Genomic DNA, 20733 nt, shown 5'->3' on the forward strand with positions numbered 1-20733 from the left:
GAGTTTTGATGACTTTTAATCACTGGAGGAAAGACTGAGAGGTGAGGACCTAAGCGCTTTTCAAGCAGAATGTGTAGTTCATTCCATCAACTCTCTCATTCACAAGGTAGTTGCCATAACAACGTGTGGAAGGAAGGCTACATTAGACGTGCACTCTGGATGAAAAATTCCATTTCCTGTGCAAAAATCCTTGAAAGCTGTTTTAAGAATACAAACCAAAACACAGGAATCACCTGAGTGACACACCTGCGAACTGCATTTCCGTGACAGTAAGTATGTGAGGGGGGAACCACAATTTTCCACATTTTCCAACTAGACGTATTTTGCACATTTCCCACCAAAATCAACTCAATCATAAGATTTGGTACATGTCTACCATCTAGTGGTGAATGGTGATATTACACCTGGAAACTGTATCCCAAAATGTCCATAAGAAAGGAAACAGCAAAGATGGAAAAAAAAAAGCCCTTCCCTGAACTACAACATGTCGCCATGTCACCGAACTGATGGAGCGCTTCATATTCATGCCCACACTCATGTAAAGTAGTACTTTTAGGATCCAGCTCTCTTCAAAAACTAAAGGTTTGTCTAGACGAAGGGGGGGGGGGGCTGTGAGTTTGAGAGCGAGAGTTGGTCTCCGAGTCTCTGGAGTCCGGTAAAAGTCCATCTAATGAAACAGCCCATGAAGGTACCCCAGACAGCCTTGACAATACATCTAAGGACTGTGCTCCTGGCTAATCAGTGCAAGGATAAGAGCTTCCGCAACCTCACATTCACTCAAAGCAATCCTTTTAAGCCCCTCGAACATTAGTATATTATTTAGTGTTACACAGGGAAAGAAAATACCCATTATCATTTTTATTCTTGGAGATTATTGTAAAACAAGATCTAATGCGAGAGGATTAGGTGGAGTGCTAACAGTAATATCAACTATTGATTCTCGCCTTTAGTTTTTGGCAAGAGGGCAGCTGAAGCTTTTGTCTTTATTCAAATATATTCAAATTAAGATGTCAAAATATAACTGTAGCATTAAATAGCCGTGATAACATGCAATTGGAGGAAATGTAAAGTAAAGCGGTAATGATTTTACTTAATTACTTCTCCTCGAGTACGGTGATCTAATGTGCTAACACACAGGGTGTCAAACTCAAGGCCCGGGGGCCAGGTACGGCCTGGCACATCATTTTATGTGGCCCGCGAAGACAAATTGTGCATCCAATTCGTGTGTCATTACTAGAATTGCAAATTGTCTTCACTTTTTTTTTTTTTTTTTCAATATTTGACCAGTTTTCACTCGTCTGTTTTGAAAACGAGTTATTTGCAAAACTGCTGCTATATTGACAAAGTCTCGAATCTGGATTTACAGCCTCTGCCCATCACATCGTCCACCTTTCAGTATGCCTGGAGATCTCCCCTCCACCCCGTCCCCCAACTTGCAATGCACTGACAGGGCTGTAGCAGATTGTCTGACAGGTAACAAAGTGTTGCCTTACTGTATTATTCATGAAGCCAGATGAACAAGTGGGTGATTAGCTCCCCCTGTGATACTGCTTCCCCTGATTTACAGTTCGAGGATGCGAGCGAAACAAATACAACACAAACATAACAAGCTGGCTACAAGATTATAAGACATCAAAAATAAAAATGGTGCAATTCACTATTAGTAGGAACCAAAATGGACAATGGGCCTATTTTTCAAAGCGCTTTATATCCATTTTGTTTCTCCGGAGTTACGGGACATAGCTGCAATGCTGTTAAATCAATTCAGTCTAAATACGTCTGAAGAAAAATCCATTACTATTGTACATTTCAAACGACTTTATATCCTGAAATTCTCTTTTAAACAGAACAACAGGAGGCATTGCATCAATGCATGATACATGAAGAGTTTATCTAGAAGCATATTCATCAAATCTGAAGAAAAAAGAAAATGACAGCTTCATGTAATTTGGGACGACGTGATTATTAATTGAACTGAAGAACTGACAAGTTTGCAGTGGCTGGAGCTTTTAGGACAAATAGTTTTGCAGGACATTGAGCCATGACAGCTCTCTCTTAATGAGAACCTTTCTAACCCTTAATTACTCCGTGGACTCTCTCCCATGGTCTTCTCTCTCTGAGGATTTCTTTCCACAGTTTCATCACTCCACCCCCTTATGGGCTCTGTGGTTTATGATGATGGAGCTCTGTGGGTAATATACATTTTGACGCTCTGTAATGGGAGGGGATGGAGGGATGGCAAGGGGGGGAGAAGGTAAAGCGAAAACAAGAAAATCTGTGGGTGGATTAGAATGGCCCTCCTCTCTTAATGTCTCAGCTTTAAATTAATGAGGAGGCTGAGCCCACCATGATAAATTTAGCTTTTCATGTTTAATTATGTTGTGATTGAGGTGGTTCCGTGAGGATAAATCACACAATTATTATGCTTCTCACTCCCTGCCTTTCCACCCCCCCCCCCTTCGTGCTGTTTTCCTTCTCTCGTGGAAATGCTGTTCAGCCATAATGCTGCATGTGTAGAAAGGGAAATACGGTTTATTATTTGGAACAAAACAAAAAAAAAATGAATATGTAAGATTTGGAACACAGGGAGCGAGTGAAAAAGAAAACAGGAAGAGAGGTAACAATATGCTGCGGCTTAATTCACTTGGCCAGGAGCAATTTAGTGGCACAGCATGTGAACAAATGTGCAAGGAAATGCGATGTCCGACAAAGCAATTTCGCCACCGAAGCAGCCTGCGTGCTTTCTGCAGCTCAAAATTACATTTCAAGTAAAACAAAAGAATCCAGCTATGTACAGGACAAAGACTGGACTCGTGAAGGAGTCCACTTAATTAAATGCGATCGAGTGTAAGTAAATCGAGATTTGAGAGTGAAAGTCAGAGCAGTGCATGGAGTTTTGATAAGCAGCTGGTCAACAGGGGGCGCCAGGGTGCCACCCCTCCAGTGCAGTCACTGAATAAGACGAAAAATTCAATCATGAAAAAGAAAAATTACAATCATTTCAAATATATGTATGGTATTTTTACACGAGCACAAATGCTCGTCTCGTTTTACAACGCACTTCAATAATAATAATGATCAATTTTATTTGTGAAGCGCTTTTCAGAAAAGAATCTCAAAGTGCTACAGAAATAAGACTAGCAATAAAAACACACAAGCAACCAGAATAAAGGCATAAAAGGCGAGAAAAAAAGATGATTCCCTATTCCCGCACCCCCACACATGGACCAAATCAACCAACGACGCTTTTGACCATCTCCTGATACAGAGTTGTAGACTTTGGAAAACGGTGGGACGAACTGAGTAACATCTTTTGAGAGGAGAACGTAGCAACAGAAGCTCCGACCAGGTTCTCCTACAATATTTACGCTAATCTTCCGTCATATGGGAGGCACAAGACTAATCCTCTAATAATACGTAAGTATGAGGGTTGGGCTCGAGTGTGAAAGCTAGGAGCGACATGTGTGAGACAAGAAAATCCTGACCAGCCCAGGGAGAACATGCAAAATTCACGCGGGAGATCTGATCCCCACGACCTCTTGACTGCAGACCTACTAACCAGTAGGACATGTTATGAAAACAAATGGGTAAAATGTCCTAAAAGGGATCATTCCTCATCCAGTTGCAGTCTGTCTGTTTTGATCACAGGCCAGCAGATTGTTAATGATTCATGTGAGCCCCTGTGCCGTTAAATAAATGTCCCCTGTAATCTATCACGGCTCCGACAATGAGGAAGACGGGGCCGCGTGCATTTTATCAGCCCGGTAATTGTTCATGTTGACACACATTGTCTTTAAGAGGATGGGATGGTGAGAGGCAAGCCGGCTTAATAATGGTTTGTAATAAAGACAGACATTCATCAGGCATTATATGCGACTGTCAGGAAAGTCTGGGTTCACACGCACAGCACCAAGCCTTCTGACATCCTATGTGCACATGTTGGCAAGTCTTGACTTACAAAAAGAGATGGACAGAAATGCAAATCAGAACGGATTGCATTTCGCATCTTATTATCCCGCGTAAATCAGGTGGAGATCGATCGAGTAGAGAATCGTGGAAAAGTTAGCGTACGGGTATATTCGATAAACATACGGAAACATTTCAAGTTCACCCATCCACACGGCCAAAACCGGAAAACCCAAGGACAGCTGCTATCATAGTTCAACACATCAGTTAATCGCCGATCGCCTTAATCGTGACGCGTTTGACGACGAACTCCCCTTCTCAGTCATTCCATCTGATCTTACACAGTAATGTCAATCATATGGTGATTAGGTTAAGTGTAGCGTACCTTTTATCTGGATGTGATCGACCGTGCTTGTGCATCGAGTGATCACAGTTGGGGCTTACCTTGGTGCCAGAGTGCAGTCGTTTTTTTTTGTTCAATCAAATGTCATGTTTGACTGTTTCTGCATCATTACATATGAAGAGTAGTTCTGATTTCCTGATAAACACAGAAAGGTCAAGCGTGACCTCGTTCTTTCGTTCTCTCTCAGGCTATGTTCAACATCACACTGTGAGGACAAAATGGCAACAGCCAAAGGGCCAAAGCGATTCACTTTGCAAGCAGCTCAGCGGGTACCTGTTACTCGAATGTCTCCTGCGAGTCCTTCTGCTTTGAAGTTGCCATTTCAGGTTTCTACTGGGTTGTAGCTCATCGACCTTTCATGCTTCAGTGATGTAGAGATTATTTCTTTACCTTGAACTTCCCTCTGAAGCTTTGCTTAGAGTCATAACAACTGGCTGTTAAAAATACGACATACTTAAAACGAGTACCGTGATTTTCGGACTATAAGTCGCGTTTTTTTCCATAGTTTGGGTGGGGGGGTGACTTATACTCAGGAGCGACTTATATACGTATATATGTTTGTTTTTTTTCACTTTTTTGGGCATTTTATGGCTGGTGCGACTTATACTCCGGTGCGACTTATAGTCCGAAAATTACGGTATATTCATATTCTCTCTTTGTGTCTTTCTTTCTCTCTACACACGTATGATATTTCACCGCTTACCAAACGTCAAAGACTGGGTGCAAAAGGTGGACTGAAAGATCAAGAGCGCAGAAAAAATGTGCAAATATTTACCGGGCCATTCAGTGCAAAACAGGAATGGCTAATTGGAGTGACATTTAACATGGCCGATTGTTTCTGGCAGGGTTGTGCAACACTTGCGTTGGCTTCGCTGCTGTTTGGCAGCTCATCATTAAATATCAACATGGCATCAAGCTTTGTGCTGCAGCAATGAACCCTGGGCCAGACAAATGCTCATCATCAGCGCTTCCATAAGCGCTGGGAGTGGGTGGTGGAGCTTTGGATTCCCCCGTCTCCCAAATGAGGTGAATCTGCTATGTGGGACTAATAGATAACAGCCGTCGATGTATATATTTCTACATTATGGCTAACAAGAGTTATAAATACTGCATGTTCGTGCAGTCCATGGTAAAAGCTCTGACTTGCCTCATCAGGCATAACAAATATTACCAACAGCACCAACATATTGGCAATATTTATCCAAGATAAGAAAAGGACCTTTAAATTACATGATCTCTATCTTTCTTCCCTTTAAATTTCTCACCACACACTTGAGTTAATGACTCTGACACACAAAAGGAGAGGGAGGTATAAATCCAGTTTGCTCTCGATTTAAATTAATACAACTCCTCTCTCCACACAGGGCTAAGAGTGATCAAACATGAGGTGCACATGAGAACGAGGCTTAACATGAGGAGCCTTGCAATTGCGGAGTAAGTCTGCACATTAATGTGGAGTGATGGAAGATTTTCTCTGGAGTGAAATAATTGAGTTGGGAAAAAGAAAAGCTAATTAGGCTTTGTGAATCTTTCGAGTTGTTCAAATCAACACTAGACCATTGTGTAAAAAGCGGCAGATCAACATCAAGTTGTAAAATTGTACAATGGAGTGGAATAACGCAGTTCATAATCACTTTTTAATTTATAGCGACAAAAACTTGAAAATCATACGAAATAGCATCTCAAAATGAATATTAGAGCTTGATCATTATGTAACAAAGCAAACACTGCAAATATTGATTTAAAATGCAAGCTAGAACGGACCCACATTATCTGATGGTCAGAAAACTTTGCCGTTTGCTTCAAGCTCTGGATGAGAAGTAACAAAAAGGTTACGAGGAATCCAGGCTCAGTAAATACAGTCGAAATATTTCTCTTACGACGCAAAATGACCGCTTTGAAATATCCAACTGCAATAGCTAATTTAAAATGGACACCTACAGAATACAGTGATGACTGACTAAAATGGTTATGCTCCGTATTATCAGATACCATTAAAATTTTCTTGACTGTTATTCTGTACAAAAAATTCCATTGAGTTTGATTTTGACAAAATACTTCCACTCATGTAGAAGTAACGTTCAAACTGTGCGAGAGCTTTGAAGTAAATTCAAGGAATTTTAGCCACGCTTTAAAAACATCGCCATCCATTTCCCCTTGCACGCACACACACCCGAACACCCACCAAAGCAATTCTTTTGAAGCCAAGCCTAAGTAATCGTGACGATAGATTAGCATAATATAAAAAGCGATGACATTCTTTGGCTGCTTGTCAATTCAAAAACATGGCCTCCTATAATTACAAGGTAAGAGGATTCCAAAGAATGTTTTTTCCCCGAGTATGCGTTTGCGTGGACGCCCTTCACATAGAGGTACGAATAAAATGTGAAATAGCAAAGTTATCTTTGTCAGAAAATGTGAAGGGCTTATTTGATGGCCACAGCTTGCTTAAAAACCAAAAGGAACCTTTTCTGGTGCAGGATGAAGATCGTACTGTCAAGTAAATGTCCAGACTTTTTTTTTTTTTCCTGTCCGCTTGGATCTTAAGACCAGATTCCATGACACTGGCAAACATATTTTAAAAATGACCTCCCCGTCACTGCTGACTCAGGACACCTCGAGATTGTCACTCTTGAGACCTTTTGACTCTCCTGTCCTCCCCTCCCCAGGGGCTCGTCTGAGCACCTCGAGCTCACCAGTGCGGCTCTTTTCCGGTTCCACTCATATCTGTCAACATCCTTCCAGATCCACATAAGCTATGATCAAATACAAGGCTCTTAACTTTCATCAATAATGCCTTGAATAAAGTATTGCGATTATTGTCACTGATTTCTAGTTAAAACAAAATGGCTTCCCCAATGCCACCAATGTTGGCTGAGGATATGTAGCAGGCCCTGTTAGTTTAAATCCTAATCAATTCCTCTCTGATGGCCTCAGAAAAGTACCAAATTGAGTTTATGCTTGGGTAATACAATCAGCCTCTGGGTGGGGAGAGGATGACTGTGCCATCAAGTCCGCTTTAATTTCATTTCACCAGGCAGATGGGTAGGCCAGCACAGTGGGGTTGGTGCTGCAGGGGGGCTCAATGCCACCAGGCATGACTGGATGAGCCAAATACCAAGGCTGTCAAAGCTTTCACAAAGGAAAGCAACGGGAGACAACACTGGGCATGAGGGCCGGTAGGAGACACCAAGAAGGTGATACTGGACAGACAGACTCCAGAAAAAGAAACCACAGTCTTCCATCAAAGTCTGGATGATTTAAACATAATAAATAATTCAGATTCCTCTACTCTTTTTACGATGAATGGAGACGTAGGGTGTGTAGACTTTTAATACCCAGTTATTCAATGCATTGGGTAAAACAAACAGGCAAACGCTGGCAAAAAGAAAAAGTTGCGAAAGACAGTCCCGAGTTGCTTTTAATAAATTCATGCGAGTTGGGAACGGAAAGTGATTCATTTTTCATTTTTCCGTCAAAAGAAGTTCATGATGTCAGTACAACTGAGATTCGGGAGAGAAAATCAAAAGTATGTTGAATTCTGTGAAAAGCCACAGCTCTGCAAAGAGAACTAGTTTTTGGCATTGGGGAGGACAAAAACATCTTTCCACTTCTTTTTTTTTGTGCATAGAAAAAAAAAAATCATGGCAATTGATCATGGTCTTTTTTTCTTCTCTGAACACAACAAGGACTGAAACACAGGATGCAATCTGCTCTACTGTGCAGTATTGCGCTGTGCCTGCTGTTATTGATACCATAACCCGCTGCTATTTTGTACATTTAACATTATTCGACTTTGCATAATCTTATTTATTCCTGAATCTCCTCCTATTTGCACTGAACATGTTATGAGAATTCTATTATTGACTATATTACTCTTTTTTATTCATTTTATTTATCAATTCTTTTGATGTTATTCATATTTTACCTTGACAGCACGCCTATGAATAGCAGTATGAATTGATCCTTGGGAATTTGGAATGGCAAAGAGTGCCAGTGCATCATTTATAACGGTCATTTTTGCTAAGTGAAGACAACAAAAGAACAATAACTGAGCTTAAGAAGTGTCTCCATTACAGAAATTCTATCGCACATGTAACAATATTCTATTTCTTATTTACTCTCCCTTATGTGGATATTTTTTTGTCCGCTAAAAATCAAACAAAACGAAAAAAGCGGATTTATTTTCCTAACGCACTCACTGGCGAACTGTCGATATGATTTTAGTGGTCTGCCGTGATTTTATTGGTTTTCCGAATTATAATTAGTTTGGCATTCCTGTTTCAGATGCGAAGGTATTCTTGGGTTCTACTGTATTCCATTCCACCTGTGACTTATTGGCTTCCCCCTACTCATGTATTTACTCTGCATGCTCCTCATTTCCGGCTCTAGTATGGCTTTTTCGGCATGTGTGTGCGTGCTTGTCGCACAGCAGAAAGCAGGCCTAGCGGCGTGCAGCTAGCCAATGGAGTGTGAGGTGATTGGAGTCAATGCTGTGGAGTCAATGACCCCTAAGCTGGAGGGACACCCTGCAGAAGAAAACTCCACAAGTACCAAAGCCCTGCTGGAGGCTGCGTTTCGTTTTACTCCACTTGTCTTGCTCAGTTTCAACCCTTCCTGCCGTCATCTTCGGCATGTTTTAGAAAACAATATTTAGTGGTGTTAGTGCAAATATGAAAGGTGGATAAATGGATGCAAATCACTCTGCAGTGGTAATTTTGCAAAAGGTATACGCAATAGGAGACATAACATGAAATAAAACTTTACGTAATCTAAACAAAAAAAAAAAGGGGATCACTGGATGAATGGGGTAAAAGTAAACAAGGAAAGTTGAGCCTATTTAATATGGATTTAATAATGTCACTTTTCAAATTGTTCTTTGCATGAATCCTTTGTGGGTGTATGCTAGTCATTAAAAGTTCGAGTTGTATCATGCTGTCGGAAACTATTTTTTCTTTAGATTTCATAAGAAAAACACAGACACGTTCAAACAAAAGAAAGTATTCCATTCTATTTTTTTCTTCATGAGAAAAAAATATATATCACGTCTTAAAACATCCCCTCACTGACATTTTCTCTTCTTACAGAGGGAAAATTGGATTTTTTTTTCTTGACATCATTTTGATCATTGACTAATTAGAGTGTAGCTGCCATCTTTTAATAGGATTGACCTTTCTTATATTTTAAGCAACTTCATGGCTGACACACCGTTACTCGTGTTTTCATTGGATCAGCCATACATTGACGGTCTCACGTTATTGGCTGACAGTACTTGTCAGATTTTCGGAATTTAATATTAAGATAAGTTAGAATAACATTTTGAATAGCTCCTTTCCTTCTCTTTTGACAACATATATGAAAATACAAATAATATATATAAACAAATATTTTTCAGCTGATTTCAACTTGAATTGGTAAAACGTTTTTTTTATATAACGTATACAAATATCTAGAAAAAAAAAAAAAGAAACGTATCGTATAAAACGACGTATGTTCTAACATGTTGAAATGAAATGACACGAAGACTTGAAGCATGTAACAGTTCCCAAAGCCTGTGGTGGTCACATATTATATTTAGAAATGACTGCAGACGATAATGAGTAAATGTTTGGTTTTCTTCCAACATAGCAGAGGGAGTGAGCCAGAACACCTCCCTGCCACCCCCCAAACACACACACACACACACACCGAATTCTGTTTAAGTCACCCCAATTAGCCAACAAACCCAGACGGTCTCTCTCGGGAACATGCTCCCAGCAGGAGGGCCAGATTAAATGAATCAGGCTGTGTGGCAACAGTTGTGTTGCTTTAAAATCCAGCCATTTCTTCTTTTCAAAGTCTTTGATTCAAAAAAGCGACTGATACATATTCAAAGACTGTTTTCCCGCACCTCTGTGACTCAATAATTCTAATCTTAACTGGAAGGTTCAGAACTTCCCATCCTACGGACCTCTCGTGTCACGATCTTATGTGGCGCACTCTTTAATGAGTTTTCCCTCGCCGAGAAAAGAAACATGTCGGTGCGCTCTTCACTCCAAGGGAGTCTTTAAACATCTGAAATAAAATGACATTCTTGGGAGTCAAGAGTCGACATTATGTCAAATCCTCAGAACGGAACGTGTATGATTTGATTTTATTTCAAAGAACAGAGAAAACCTCAGGTCGTGCCATTTATTATTATTTTTTTTTTTATGAAGTAGATTTTTCCTACTGTTTATAGAAAGAAAAAAAAGCCTCAGCCTCTTGTACTGTTAATTTGATTTTTTCTTTGACAGTGTGTGGTTTAGGAGGAACGGACAAAGAGAAAAGAACAAATATAAACTAAAGGGAGGGGATATCACAAGACAAAATAAAATCACTAAATTGTCAAAAGCTTTCATAGGATTGTTTATTTTATTTATTTATAAATTATTTTATTATTCGACTTGCCACAGACCTAACTTTTTATACATGCTTAAGTCAAGTCAGTAATTGGTGTGTTATCGGGTAACTTTAATATACACGTGTAATTAAGAACTCCGGAGATGTTGCTTAAAATATTAACTAATTTAATTCTGGACAACCGGAAATTGAAAATCAAGGCGCGTCAGGCATGCAGTGTAACCTTTCAGACAACAGACTTTCCTTTGAATAATCTCTGGCTCTAATATTCCCTTCGCTGCTTAATTAGTACACTGTAGTCTTCGTTTTAATTCCTCACACAATCCCATGGAGAATATTAGACCACTCTGAGCTAAAACAGAAGCACCCAAGCATGTGCCTAAAATAAACTTATTAACTAGTGGCAATTAGGCGAACATTTTGTATTGGAAATTATTTCCGAGGAGACCTTGTTAAGCCGACGCCATACGAGCATGGTAACAGAAGGATTTTTGGTTCACGGCTCGGGTGAGGAACAAGATATTAAATATTACAGAGGAGTAATTAGATCATTGTTGCTATTGATAAGATTTGTGTATTTAATATACAGTTGATAGAGGATTTTATATTTCAAACAAAGATCGATTTGAGGTTCTCATCTGGGGATGTTTTCTACGCGCGTTCTGTTTATCCAGGTCAAAATGAAATGTTTTGGCAGGTTGGTTTTATTTACTGACTGACCAAGTGTTTCCCCCATGTGTGAGTTTATTATCGGAGTGCAATTAGAGTCTCATCAAATATAAACGGTCTGCATTCACATGGCATCTTCGTCACCTTAATTGCCTGACAGCAACGCCTCCTTCTTATCCGTGCTTTCACGCAGACCTTCACTTATTACAATAGTAATTATTCATTTAAGAAATCATCGACCAAAGATCTATAAAATATGCAGTTGCAAAAAAAAAAAAAAAAAAAAAAAAAACCCAGACATGACTATTATTACTTGTTGCCCAATTAACAATGAGGAAACACAAACAACAACTAACATTAACAAGACTACACATCATTAGTTACATCTATTCACAAATGCCGCTAGGTGTGTTTAGTGGGTATTAAGGAGCTACTAGTTGGGTACTAGTGTTACTAGTGCAGCTAGCTACTATTTGGCCAAGCATGCCACTAGTAGCGGAAGAAAAACTTGTAAGACATTCCCATAGAAAGAGTGTACTAGTGCTTAAATTCAAAAAAATACTCAAATGGCTTTTCGTAAAGGTTACTGATATCAAGTGCTACTTAACTGGTGAAGAATAAAAACTTTAGTCCATTAAATCGGTATTGTCATACATTTAAGCTCATTTATGCTTCATGCAGCCTCCGCATAATAATGAAGCAGTTCATTTTTTTGTATTTTGGTTCGCAACCCGGAATCATACCTTGGGGGCACAAGTGAGATTAGAAAATAATCATTTCCAGAATTTATGCACATTTCTAGAAATGATGCATATTAATCCAAATAATTCACCACTGACATACATTGGCGTGTTTATTAACGTAATTGGCCATTCATGTTCGATGGGAGGTCTGTCAGAAACCGGTGGGCTACTTTGGATTATGGTCTGATCCCCCTCCCCCCTTTAGTGAAGAAAGAATATCACACACCGCCTCCGGCAGTAGTTTTCTCTGCGGCATTGGCATATATTAAAGGTATATCTCAGTAAACAGTCCTGTAGCATTTTGAACATTTCATATTTTCCACTGTAGTCCATTTATTGAAACAAATTCCCATTTTCTTACCCGTCAAAACAAAATAAACCAGCGTTGATTAAGAGCCATTTAAAAACTGAGCTGCAATTAGGCTTGCTGATGCAAGGTGGATTATTTCGCTTTTGTTTGCAACCAGGTGCGAGTAGCTTGCTGTTACACTTGAGCACTGCTCATACATTATTGAAAGTACCGGAATTTTCAGACTAAAAGTCGCTCCGGAATATAAATCGCACTTTTGAGAAAATTGGAGGTTTTTAGGTGCACCTTATAGTGCGGAAAATACGGTACACATAGATTTTTATCATTAAGAACTTTCAAAAGAAAACAAGACGTTTAATATTTGAAGTACGTCAGTGTCCGACTGTTTTTGGACCCTAACTACGATTAATAAAATATGACTACTGTTGTCAAGTGTGAGTAGACAACAAAGATTTTACAGACCTGCTGTTATGCAAATTTCTTTGTTGTCTGCTTAAATACAACTAGCAGTGTAGGTTGATGGAGGAAAATATTAAAATGTGATAATATCAGCAATGTCTGTACACCAGATGGGTTTTTTTTTCTTTTTGCCCTCAGTGGCACCCCTCTACATCAAGGTACATATCCTGACTCGAAGAAACAGGAAATTAATCTTGTTTTATTTTCCTGATAGCCCCTTGCAGGAGAAGCAGGAGATTAGATTACCTTGGTGAACTCACCTCACTCACTGATCTAAACCCCTACAGTCTACTGTCCCTCTGAGGCCACTGTCGGGCCTCTCCGCCGCAGATCCTTCCTGCCAATAATCACCCCATTAAAATGAAACATTTTGCCCAGACCGTGTACTCTACATAATCGTCAATTAGGCACTGGCGTCAAGATGGCACCTCTGCTAACCTCCAAGAGTCTGATGCTGCCTCATTATTCGGCATGTGACTCACTCATGATCATAGCTCGTCTCGGGGCAATAATGGTGTTTGAAACCTTCGCTTCATGTTCCTGAGGTCCCCACCATGCAAATGAATGAACTGCATAGAGCATTTCTGACTGTTAATAGTATGAGTAACAAGATATTTGGTTGAGATTTTTAATGATACCGAGAGTTCTTAGAAAGGCTTGCTTGGGGAAAATAAGGGCATCAACAAGCAAGATCCATTCATATTCCTGTTCAGGGTCAAGGCTGAGCTTTTCCATCTGGCTTAAGGCGCACAATACTCAATTGCAGGGCATAAACAGTATGTAGAGAGATTAGAATCCACACGGTCACTAACCTGAATCCATCCCATCTGCATTCAAGTCAAGCTATAGTGTACCACAGAGCCATGGGGTGACTTCACAAGTAACATAAATAAAAAGCTAGAAAAGCCAGAAGCATTCTGTCAGGGCCTGCCCAGGGCAAGGTAAGCATCCAAGCACTCAATAACTCAAGAAGTACAGTATTTCCACTGCCTGGGTCTTGCCAACCAGAGCGTACGTGCAATTCACAAGAAATAATGGATTTGGGGCTTTTGGGGGAAATGTCTGAAAGAATCTTAAAAAGCCTTATTTACGTAAGAAATGTAATTATCATATCCTGGCTCCCCCATATTATATTAAGTAAAGCCAGTGATTTCCAATAAACTACCGTATTTTCCAAACTTTAAGGCGGACCAGACTATAAGGCGCACCTTCAATGAAGGGCCCGTTTTAAAACTTTGTCCTTATTAAAGGCGCACCGGACTATAAGGCACACCATTAATGCATCATGTCAGATTTTTAATCCAAACCAAATCATTCTCCATTTTATCTTTTTTATTTCAATTTCAGACACGACAAATTACTTTGTAATCACAAAATAAAGATCCATAGTCTTTTTGATTCATGATTCATACCCTTCAGCGGGCCACTTATGATTGATTTCATGACACGATGCTTCGGGACAGTTTAAATTTAGGAATTTGGTCCATATGTAAGGAGCACCGGACTATAAGGCGCACTGTCGGCTTTTGAGAAAATTCGAGGTTTTTAGGTGCGCCTAATAGTCCGGAAAATACGGTAGCAAAAATACATCAGGCTACTGTTTGGTTGCTTAGGAACCAGCGCCAACTATGGAACCACTGGCCACTGTAAACTCACACACAGTTCAGCCACTTTTGTAACAAAACACTACGTCATCCTTTCAAATTGATATGTGATGACTTTTACATGCTCTTGCTCAATAACAACAACTTTGGGATCTCATCTACCAATGCAGTCTTTGCAAACATGCTAGAGCGATCAAAAACCCAGCAGGGTTCAAGGATGGGCTGCGATGAGATATTTCACACAAGACATCCGATAAGTAGCAAGCAAGACATAAGAAACGGGGGCAAATGTAAAGGTGGGGGGGGGGGGGGGGGGAATGACATTGGTGCCTATTGACAGAGCCTGGAGGACGCCTGCCTCACTATAATTGATAGCAAAAGGGAAGAACAAATATGAGAAACACCCATGGGGGGGTGTTCACAAAAGAAGGCAATAACATGAATGTTGGCTCTTCTCAGTTCTCTACCTGAAGGCTAAGCTATTGGTGTAATTGAATGAAATAAAATCTGGGGAGAGGAAAAGAAATGAAATGGGAGAGGAACGAACACTGGTGAGGATCTTAATAGTCTCTTTTATAGCATTATTTTAGACACCTCATTTTCCCAAATAAAGCTCTTACATAAATTATTCAAGCAGGTTGCAGGAAGGGGAGTCATTTGCATATAGATACAAGTCAGTTTAATATTGTAAATTACCTTTTTTATACGGCAATCTGGAAGATTTGGTTTTAATATCTCTATAAATGTCATGGTGTTTGTGTAAAGGGGGCGTGCCAGTGTGGATATCACAAAATGTTCCCAATTTCATTGCCTTGGTTTTAATTAAGAGATTATGTACGTACGCACGCTTCTCCGAGGTCTCAACTTGACTTGCAGAGCACCTTTTACCGCTTGTGTTATATAAAAAGCAACCTTTGACTTTAGTTTTGTTTCTAATGTTGCGAATGAAATGACAATAAAGACTGATTTGAAGTGAGCCACACTGATTTTTATTGTAGAAGCATCCTATTTTTATTTCCTACACGGAAAAGCAATCATATTCTTGCACCGAGAAATGTGAGTAAGTGTGTGTCAACAGGTTTATAAAAAAAATGCAAGAAATGGTCTATTTGTTAAAGTGTTGAAGTACGACGACCCCAGACAGCTGCTCGTCCTTATCAGAAATTCTAAAGGCGGATCGTCTTGTGTTCGGATGTGTCACTATCATGTGCTGAGGGAGTGGGGGAGGTGAAAAACACGGAGAAAATAATGTACCCGGCAAGATAATGGTTGTACACCTCAGTGATCAATGCCGGTCATAAAAAGCAAAGTGACGTACAGCGACGATAAATTTCCCAACTCCTCAGTGAAGTAAGACGCATAAAAACAGGCGACTGTGGATTTTTACAGCCTTTGCCAAATCTCTCTCTTCACCTTGGGGCCAAAAATTGCAAATAAAATAAAGATTGTAAAGTTGTATAAAGTGTGGGCTTTGGAAGATGGAATAAAAAAAAAATGAAGGAAAATGAAAATATCACCGGGCCGTTTTTGTTTCCAGGGGTGATTCTTTAGAAAAATGAGTCTTAAATTATGATGCCATAAAGTAAAAATTCAGGCAAAAGAAACATTCTGTCGCGATGGGATTTCAATTGCAGCAGATTGCTGGGGAAATAACCATAATATTTGCCCATCGGGTTCTATTAGTAAAAGGCGTGAAAAAAAAAAAGAAACGATTTTAAGCGACAGTATAAAAGCCGAAGTAAGCTGCGAGGCAACAGAGGCCAAAACACACAAAGAAATACTTGATTTTTAATTTTTGTTTATTTTTTATTATCAGACGTTTTCACTATAGTATCATTTATAGCGACAACAACATTTCGTTTCAAATACGAACCCTGGTGCTTTTTGGAGATATTTCTATGAACTGTATGTCAGGACAAACAACAAGATTTGAGACAACTGAGTTTTGGGTAACCAGCTTTTTTGAATTTGCCATACTTGAAGAAAATAAAAATAACGCATTTTCCCGGTTTCCAGAGATTTTGTGGTTTCATGAACACAAGTCCAATATGGGCCTCCAAATTGCCCAGATCTCTATATAATTGAGAATCTGTGTGGTGTGCTCAAGATCCACGCTCCATGCAATTTAAAGAACTTAGAGGATCAACTGCTAAAATCTCCCAGTCAGTCATTTGGCAGTATAAAGCTTTTCCGTTGTATGCAGGTAAAGACGGAAAGAGAAAAATGGTCAGAGAAGGAAATGTGCAAAAACACACAACCAGTTGCACTTTTCCGCCAATAGAATAAAACATTGTTGGCTGGGACAAAATCAATTTTTAATGCGTACTTTCTAAGGTCCCTGGGTTATACTGATTAAAATTAATGGGCCGGAAAGTCAAACATGCCCTATGATGTGCTTTAAAATGGATGCTATTTAAGTGCATATTGCCCTTTATTTATATCAATGCGAGAAGAACAACCATCATGCTGTAAGCGATCATATTTTATGTAATTTGAGTTAACACGCCCTAAGTAAGACAGATCACTACACAGCCAAATACATTAGAACGGTCTTCGGAAATAAAAAGGCATGCTTCCGTTTGCACTTAAATGGAGACGCAGCAAGGGGAATGGAAGGGGGATGATTATATGAAAAAGCATATTGGCATGGATTAAAGAGAGACATTTTTTGATTTTTTTTTTTAAGATGGTTCTTTACTTGATCTTAGGCTATTTGGCTCTAGAATGTCTTTGGTAAAAAAAAATGACAAAGCTAAAATCACCCAAGATGATGATAGCAAAGGAAATATTGGACAATTCTGAAGAGTGAAAATACAAATCTTGCTCAACGGCTTCTCGACAATAATCAGCAAGATTAGGATCTTTACAAAAAGACTTTATTTGGTCTGCAGCCGTACCTCAACCGATTCCAAAGCCCAAGTCGAGCTCCTACCCGATCCATTCGTCAACATTTATCAGAGATCTTAAATGACCCAAGACGGAGCGATCAATACGGTCAATTGAAAGTGAAATTACACACAATGTGTGACTGCATTGAATCATGTTAACATTTGATAAATGCAAGAGATCACTTTGAAAAAGGGCGTTTGAGCAACCAACCGCAATAATAACACCAAGTGTTTTCCTATCTACGACTCCTACAAATTTCCTTTGAAAAATTAATTTCATAACAGCTTTGCTACCCTTTGAACTTGGAGGATGCAACTTCATTTCTTATAAAAGCTGTAATTTCACACCCTTGTGGTTTGCTGTGTTAGAGCCGGTAATGTAGAAGAAATTCAATGATAGTTACGCTGGTGCAGTGTTGTGCGTCCAACTGTGTTCCATATTGGGCTATGTGTACTTTGTAAGAAAACGATGGACCAAAAGTATCCTTATGATAATTTCTCCCCGATTCTAAACTGTTTCAGTTCATAACTGGTGCTATTAATTCAACGTGATCGTTTAAATTGGAATATGGAATGGAAGGTCACAACTAATCAATACTAAGACCTTGTTTTCCATCATTGTGCTCGTACCCCTAGCAGGTTGACACCATCTAGCACATCTCTTGCTTACTATTTGAGCCGTCACTGAATCGTGGTGGTGTGGTTTGTGAGTCCGAGTGATCTTATGTTGACTCGGCTGACCGGTGGTCCATTTCTTGGTAGTAATCCCTGAACCCACTGGTGAACACAAGCGGTGAGGGACTCTGGAGACAGATGATGGATACCAGCAGGCCAAGGGAATGTGGTATCGTCAGTGGTGTAGGATGAGTGAGGTGAGAACCACGTTTTATAAGAAATCGTGGTGCGTCGCCTCAGGAGAGAAAAGCAGGGGATGGTCAATTCCACTGACCCTTTGAGGAAGCAATAACTTGACACTACTTGACTTCCAGGTGGCCATGACAGGTAAAGAATTTATATGAAGCTCTGAGATGTGGCTTCTAATCTGTCCGTTTAGGAGCGCTTTTCTCGACAGGCAAGATTTCACAGACAAGGTTTGAGGTCATGGGGTGTGTAGACTTTTATATCCACGCACTGTTAGAATTACGGTAGAGCTACGTTGATTCGGCTACGCGTATTTAAAGCCCGGGGCTGTTATACGGCGCAGTCGAGGACTAGTCATGTGATTTCATGCATTAAAGTAGAAAACTGGCTCATTAGGCATCTTGGCATTTGTCAATAAGAAATTAAATAAGGCATCAAATGAGGATGTTTCCATCTCCTACAGGTTGTTGTGGACAGAAAACTGACCATAACCCAAAGAGGGAGGTTTGTTGCTATGGTAACCACACACATGCAAAACACACATGCACACAGTTAATTATGTTGTAATTGCGCATACCATGATGTGAAGAACACGCCTGCTTCATAATTGAACTGAGCTGTCATCATTCTGACATGAAACACCTTCAGGCATCCCTGCATTTTAAATGGCAGCGTATTCTTAACATATTTTTTGACACTGCACCTGTAAAGTGTTGTTAAACATGTTTTTCATTTTAAATGCATTTCGGAACACAAAATAAAGCAATGGCCAAATTAAATTCTACAGCTTTTAAACACAAGGTCCATTCATATAAAAATGAACCATGACATTGTAATTATATTTTCAATGTATTCATGAATTCATTTTTAATAGCATTTATCGTGTTCAGGGTCATTGGAAAGCAGGTGTCAACCCTAGCTGACCTCGGGTGGGAGGATGGATAAAAGCTGGATTAATTGACAGTCAATCACAGGGCACTAACATACAAGGGGATGGACAAGCATTAGCCACTATGGCCAATTTGAAGTCGTTTTTGGAGAGTGAGAGGACATCAGTGTACAGCCAGCACTTCCTTCATGACTACTGGCAGAGGTTACAATTTTTTTTTTTAATACATGAGGTCCATCAGCTAACTAGATTGTCAATTTACAGGTTACAACATTAAGAAGAATGATCCAAGAAATTAATGGTATCAGAAACTTCCTCATCAACTCGTTCACTGCCAGCCCTGTTAAAAAAAAAAAAAAAAAAAAAAAAAAAAATCGAATGACCGATAACTATCAACTGCAGTTCTTCCAAAATGGAAGTTCATTTCTACTAATGATTACTTTTAAGTGAAAAGAGAAGGACAGAGAAAAGAGAGCCAGAGATGAAAGAAGAACTTTGAGAAAAGTTTTATTTAGCATGCTACAGAAGAAAATGCAGAAAAGATGACTCAAATTCTTAGTAAATAACTTTTCAATCGGAAAACACATTTGAATTAAGAAAGACCCTTACAAATTGAGACAATCCGAAAGTATGCATAATCATTTTTACGTCATTTTTATATTCATTTCAAAGAAGTTTTAGTTATTGTCATTTTAGGAATACTCAGGAGAAATTTAGAAACGCTTGAAACCGAGGACAGTTTTCTGCAAATGCCAACTTCTTTTTTTTTTTCTTCTTTTAATCACAGGAATACTAAAGGCACGGAAACTTTGGTCCAACTGAGTAAAAGTCTCAAGTAACCTGTTTTGTAACCATACATTGCTTCAAACAAAATGTTATTGACAATATCATACTGCTATGGAAAAGACAGCGAATGTTTGAAAACCAGCCATAAAATATGCAAGCCACATTGTCACCAAAAGTCATTACTGAAAATACAGAAGCAGGGGGAGAGTAGGAATGCTATTAAAATTTTAAGGAGAAGAACACACTACTTTGTTGGCTGGGGACTGGCGTTAAAGTAAATATCAGAAATGGATACTCCACAATCCAAAGTGAAAAATCCAAACAACCTGAAAGATGCTCGAAAGAGTTGTCATGTCTAACAAACCATGAGTATAAAAAGCATATGGGGGGGGGGGGGGGGTCTTAATAAATGTGTATGCTCTGGATAGCTGATATCAAATAAGGCACGTGTATATTTTTGTCTACATTAAGAAATAAATGCTGCTCTACATCAAAGTATCATACGGAATAACAATCAACGTCAATCTTTTCCAGAGGTATTGGAAATAGCTGGCGAGTCAACTCCAACATTCCCAATTTTGGATGAACATGACGTTTCCCTCAACCAAAAATAGCTTCTGACAATTGAGTGAATGAATCTTTTTTTTTTTTTTTATTTGGGGTCAAAGTGTTAAATGGTGGACTTTGAGAAGGAAACTCTTAGGTGTTGGTTACATCCCATGTTGTAGTTGTGAAGGTCAATCAAAGCTTGGACAGATTCTTCTACTGTCGACATCTGGATCAATGCCATTTTGCGATCCCTGGAAAATACGAAACTAGCGTAAACAGAAGCAT

At 39.4% G+C, this 20733-nt stretch overlaps 1 protein-coding gene across 4 annotated transcripts in view; it reads right to left on the reverse strand.

The window, feature by feature from the left end:
• LOC133143926 (polypyrimidine tract-binding protein 2-like) overlaps window positions 1-20733 on the reverse strand; it is a 49456-nt gene that overhangs the window by 21629 nt on the left and 7094 nt on the right. For 2 of the 4 annotated variants that reach the window (XM_061266206.1, XM_061266205.1), the window contains exon 14: window positions 19604-20699. The exons of the other annotated variants lie outside the window; for them this stretch is intronic. In XM_061266206.1, the coding sequence (XP_061122190.1) occupies window positions 20570-20699 (130 nt within the window). In that variant the 3' untranslated portion in view covers window positions 19604-20569. Of the gene's footprint in view, window positions 1-19603; window positions 20700-20733 lie in introns of those variants that run through there. 4 annotated transcript variants of the gene reach the window in all.

Source organism: Syngnathus typhle, linkage group LG19, assembly GCF_033458585.1.
Source record: "Syngnathus typhle isolate RoL2023-S1 ecotype Sweden linkage group LG19, RoL_Styp_1.0, whole genome shotgun sequence".
In the NCBI taxonomy this organism is placed as follows: domain Eukaryota; kingdom Metazoa; phylum Chordata; class Actinopteri; order Syngnathiformes; family Syngnathidae; genus Syngnathus; species Syngnathus typhle.